At 38.8% G+C, this 5,751-nt stretch overlaps 1 protein-coding gene across 1 annotated transcript; it reads right to left on the reverse strand.

Annotated features, from left to right (window-relative positions):
- Positions 1–392: 392 nt before the first annotated feature.
- Positions 393–1,206, reverse strand: LOC112705013 (zinc finger BED domain-containing protein RICESLEEPER 3-like). The gene is made up of 3 exons (XM_025755874.2): positions 856–1,206; positions 549–753; positions 393–448 (listed from the first exon to the last, which is right to left on the reverse strand). The coding sequence occupies exons 1-3, from the start codon at positions 1,204–1,206 to the stop codon at positions 393–395; spliced, it is 612 nt and encodes a 203-aa protein (XP_025611659.2).
- Between the last annotated feature and the right edge of the window lie 4,545 nt (positions 1,207–5,751).

Below are 5,751 nucleotides of genomic sequence, written 5' to 3' on the forward strand. Positions count from 1 at the left end.
CAATCAAATAAAAAAAAATTCTACCATACTATTATGCAAAGTCGTAACATTGAAATCGACAAATCGAAATACACAATAGCTAACAAAGTCTTGATCTAATGAAATTTAACGACAACAGAATTCAAATACGACAATTAAAGAAGTTCAATAGTTCAACAATCAACACAACTGAAAATAAAAATAAATTGTCATTAAACTGATAGCAAATCTATGGTGTCTTCTCTAACAAAATAGTTAAACTTCTTAATGCAAACCAACTTGAAATACAAAAAAAAACAGTTACATAATAAGAACAACAACAACAACAAGAATAATAATAATAATAATAATAATAATAATAATAATAATAATAATAATATAAGGAGAATAATTCCTACCATAACAAGATGTACTCAATCACACTCAACACCAGAATCTTCTTCATTGGGATCAGGAGTGGGTGCAACTTCTACAAAATATATAAATCAAGAAACAATCATAACAAATAATATATATTAATAAAAACCAGATTAAAGTAAAGAAAATTATAAGTACAAACTTAACCATACCTAATTCCAACTTCTCTAATTCCTCGATGAGTTCTTCAAGGACAAGTTTTGGAGAGTTTCTGAGCCAATTTTGTGTACAAATTAACGCTTCAGTTGTCATCGGAGTTAGAGAACTCCTATAATTATTCAACACCCTTCCTCCAGTACTAAATGCCGATTCTGAAGCAATTGTGAAAACTGGCATGGCTAAGACGTCTCTTGCAATCTGCCCAAGAATTAGATATTTAGTGGAATTCACTTTCTACCAATTTAGAATGTCGAACTGCACGCCAGTCTTCTTTAATGCCTCCATAAGATATAACTCCACCTCATTCTTGTTAGCACTCTCATTGAATTGCATTTTCTTTTCAAATTCCATAGCAAAAGAAGTTTTATGTGCCTCAAGCTTGTGTGTGCTTATTTCAGGAGGATCTTGCCGAGTAGATCTTTGATAGTTACCACCAAACAGCCTATAGCTATCAAACACCTTGAAAAGCGTATCCTTCACCTTTGAAGTTAAGAATTCAGCATCTTCTTTTTCATACAACTTTTCAAAACTCCACTTAATCAATTGAAGCTTATACCTAGGATCAAGAACAACTGCAATGAAAATCATCATGTTTGTGTTTTTGATATTTCCCCAATACTTATCATACTTGGACTTCATTTTCTCAGCCATGCCTGAAAGTACCGTATCCAAGCTTCCCATCCAATGCTTAAGTGTAGACAATATTTTTTACAAAAGTCATTAAAGTGTTGAGAAGATGTCACAAACGTTGAACCAGAAACTTTGTTAGTAACCTCATAAAATATTTTTAAAAACTTGACAAAATGTCTTGCATTCTCCCAATCCTCAGACTTAGGAATCCCACCAGCCATCATAGCATATTCAGAATCTCTCTCTCCCAAACGTTTAAATGGCTTTTGAAACTTCAAAGCACTTTCAAGCATTAAAAAGGTAGAGTTCCACCTGGTAGGAACATCTAAATGGACAGTGCCTTTTTCCAGAATTCTAGCTTCCTTAATCCTAGTTTTAAACCTCTCAGTACGACCCGGTGATGCACGCACATGCCGAACTGCATTTCTAATCTTTAAAATTGACTCATGCATTTCTCTCAACCCATTATTCACAACAAGATTTAAAATATGAACACAACATCTAACATGTAAAAACTCTCCCCTTAATGGATGTGAGTTCCAATCCTCCAACAATCCCTAGCAACTGTGAGCCTTCCAGGAATTGGAAACTTGGGTTGCAAACAACTCGTATAATAACGAAAACTCTCCCCCTCAACATGCAAAAAAGGCAATTCATCTACAATAATCATTCTAGCAAGTGCTTGTCTACAACGATCAACATCAAATGACACGGCAGAAAGTGAACTACTTATCCCTTTCCTATCATCTTTTATCACATATTGAAAACAAAAAATCTTTTGGATAGGATCTAATGCTTCCTTCAGAAATTTTTTGCATTGCGACAACAAGTGATTTTTCATGTTACTAGTGCCATTTTTATGTGTATCACAAGCATAACTAGCCCCACACCAATTGCATTTAGCTCTAGGATATTGTGGATTACTAGTTTCATCTTTAGTGAAGTGATCCCATGTCCATGACCTAGGCCTACAAGGTTTTCTCTTACCTTCGTCGGTCTCAGTTTCAGCGGAGTCATCAACGGGAGCTTCTTCAACAGCCCGCCTTTTTTCTCAGCCTCTACTAGCAAGCTTTGTTGTGTTTCGATGAGGAGTTGGGACAGGAGGCAATGCAGTCGGAGATCTGATGCTTGTTGATTCATTCGGAAGAGGAACTGGCAGCAATCCGGATTCACCCATATTCTCATTTGAACTAACGTCAAACTACATAAATAAATACAATAAATCAAGGCCAGAAACACAACAAGTTATCAACCAGCAGCAATCCAGCAATACAATAAGCCAGTTATCAAGGTCAGAAACACAACAAGTTATCAACCAGCAGCAATCTAGCAATACCAATTACCAAGTTATCAACATTCAACAATAAATCAATTACCAGCATCAAGCAATAAACTGAAAAATAAATCTATAACCAGTAATCCAACAATACCAAATTATCAACAATAAACTGAACAATACACTGATCTCAATACACTGAACAATAATTCAATAACCAGCAAATTAAACAGCAATAAACAGCAGCCATATTGACTTAGAATGGTTCAAATTAAACAGCAATAAATAACAACCATAAACAACAATAAACACTAAACAGCAACCACCAGTAAACAGCAAATGGGTCATATTGACTCGGGCTCCATATTGACAGTAAACAACCACCAATAAACAACCAGTAAATAGCAATAAGGAAGAAGGGACAAAAGTACACCTGAAAGTTCATACGCTGGACAGTAATACACTTGAATTGTTTAATGAGTAACGCGTGCACAGTAATTATATACTCCGGCGGACAAAATCACCATTCCGGTCATCAGCGTGTGGCGTGGTTAGTTTGAGCGGACAGGTGGCTCTATTTTATCCTTGCTGGCATGTTTACAGTGAGTGACCTGGACATTTAGTGCCAACTCAGAAATTACAATTTATTTTAATGATTAATTAAAATAAACCCTTCCTTCTCTTTTATCTTCAGAAAGAAGATGCTATGTGTTGAAACCCTAACACCTTAACCAGTAATTAAGAATATGGGCTCACTCAAGAAAAAATTGAGTTCTTTATCCCTAAATTATGGTAACGTTGTTGGTGGCGGATCTTCGTTGTTGAAGAAGAAGAAGAAGAAGAAGAAGTTTGAGTACAACAATGGCAAGTATTTGCACAGAATTGAAGCTGTGGTACTCAAGTCTGGAATAGAGTGAAATCCAGACAGATCCTTGTGGTTTGGCTGGACGAAGTAGAAGGAAAACAAGAAATGTGGGGACAGAGGTTGTATCTGAAGAAAGGCCATTGAAACAATCATACCAGAAGATGAATGAGCTTACAGAGTGTGCCATCGAATTGAAGGAAGATGTGCAACAGTTACAAAAGACAGTTAATATGATTAAGGGTGAAATAAAGTGTATTAAAAATATGGTTGTGGGCATTTGTTTAGGGTTGAGTTTTTGAGCATTATTGATCACTTAACCTTGCATTGAAGTTTCTATCAATCAGAACATTTGTTGATTTAATATCTCTGTGGATCACAAGTGGTGTTGATGAATGAAGGGTATCAATTTTCTTTGCAGTTTGCAATGCCAAACGAACCCTTCTTCCCCAATTTGGAAACTTGCTATTATTGCTCTGGATTTTGGACAAGATATCAATCTCGTTATCAACCTTGTTGTTGCTGATGATGAACTCTGGTGCAGATGCAAAGGAAGAAGAAGAAATCATTACAGCTTTATAGACATAACCATGGCTTCCTTTGCCGAGGAGCTTGCGCTTTGAGAAGCCATTGGTGGCAGCTTTAAGGTCACTGTAATGGAAGTGTTAGATCTTGATGGATTTTTCTTTTTCTTTGTTGTTCTATTTTTTTGAAGTGGTGGCGGTGGAAGAAGAAGAAAAAGAAGGTGATGGTGTGAGAGAATTGAAGGTTGAAACTGCGGATTCAGCCCTGTAAGAGAAATTGAGGTACACCATCAATCAAAGTTTCAAGCTTTTGGTGTGAATCAATGAAGGGGTGGAAGAGAAAGAAGATGTTAGGGTTTCACCCTTAATTTTGCCTAATTAATCATTAAAATAAATTAAATTTTTTGAGTTGGCAATAAATGCCCAGGTCACTCACTGTGAACGTGCCAGCAAGGATAAAATAGAGCCACATGTCCGCTCAAACTAACCACGCCACACGCTGATGGCTGGAATGGTGATTTTGTCCGCCGGAGTGTATAATTACTGTGCACGCGTGACTCATTAAACGATTCAAGTGTATTACTGTCCAGCGTATGAACTTTCAGGTGTACTTTTGTCCCTTCTTCCTAGCAATAAATAGCAAATTACCTGAATCGGTGGCTCGGGCTCCATGTTGACTTGGGAGGAAGGCTGACTGGGAGACTTAGAGGTGCTGCCGTGCTGGGAGTGGTTGAACTGATGATAGTGGCGCTGAGTGGGAGAACCCAGAAACACTGCTGGCGCTGGGTGGTGGCGTCTCAACGGCGACAGCGTAGTGCTGTGCGTGGCGGCATGGTGTTGTGCGTGGGCGACGGCGTCGTGCTGTGGGTGGCGTCTCCGCGAAGAGGAAGGCTTCGACGTGGTGCTGTGGGTGGCGTCGTGCTTTGGGGATTTGGAGAAGAGAGAGCGAGAGCGACTGAGTAGTAGGGGTTAGAGAATAGAGAGCGCAGCCGCAGGTTAAGGATTGGGGATTTGGGGGGTTAGGTCAAGAACGACTGGGGGGGCGCTCTCACACTCGCACAGCAACTTTGTTCGTTTGGGGGTGGGGGTCTAGAGGGTGGGGTTAGGCATTTTTAGGGTTTTTCCGAACCGGTTCGGTTCGGTTCGATTAGGATTTTCATAATCAAAACCGAAAACCGAACCGAAGTGCACAAAAAACAACAAAATATATTTTTTTCGATTTTTTTGTTTTCGGTTAATTCGGTTCTCGATTATTTCGGTTCGGTTCATCGGTTTAGTTCGATCCGGATCGATTTTGAACACTCCCATAAAATAGTACAATTGAAAACTCAAAAGTGAAGTTGATACAAGAGCCCAGTCTAAAGGATCATTTTAGAAATTTAGTCATTTCCTTAATATAATCTTTACTACCCCTTTAAACTCTAGTCTTTCACCACCACCACTACCACCAAAAACCTTTCTTATCCAGCTCTCATTACCATGTACCGCCACTGCTTCTTTCTCCTCTTTTTCTTTACCACTACCACCACCACCGTCACACTGGTGGTATCAAACTGAAGACGAGGATGACAAGAAAAACTTGACTCTTGGGTTTAGCTCGTCACTGCGAAAACTGCTCTAATTGGATCAAGAACATGCCAATCCCAAACCCAAACTTTGAAATCTGAATCTTTGGTTGTGGAGCCTCACCCATAGTAGCTCAATTTCTACTTCAATCGTCCAAGTAGCGCCTACATTAGCATTGAGAGAGTTGAGACAGGTGCGATGAACTCTTTACTATAGACAGAAGCTCGAGATGCTCCCCATATTCACCAACTCTGTCCCTTCTTCTCCATGCCTTTTGCAAATTCAAACTCCAACCCAATAAACATTCTCACTTTCGGTTTCTCTTTTTCGAGACATGA

The sequence above is a fragment of the Arachis hypogaea genome, chromosome 8, assembly GCF_003086295.3.
Source record: "Arachis hypogaea cultivar Tifrunner chromosome 8, arahy.Tifrunner.gnm2.J5K5, whole genome shotgun sequence".
Lineage (NCBI taxonomy): Eukaryota > Viridiplantae > Streptophyta > Magnoliopsida > Fabales > Fabaceae > Arachis > Arachis hypogaea.

Coding starts and splice junctions, on each gene's coding strand:
- LOC112705013 (XM_025755874.2), bottom strand. CDS start 1,206: ATGGCTGAGAAAATGAAGTCCAAGTATGATAAGTATTGGGGAAATATC. Junction 754..855: donor AGAGTGCTAACAAGAATGAG/GTGGAGTTATAT, acceptor ATTCTTGGGCAG/ATTGCAAGAGACGTCTTAGC. Junction 449..548: donor ATTAGAGAAGTTGGAATTAG/GTATGGTTAAGT, acceptor TATATTTTGTAG/AAGTTGCACCCACTCCTGAT.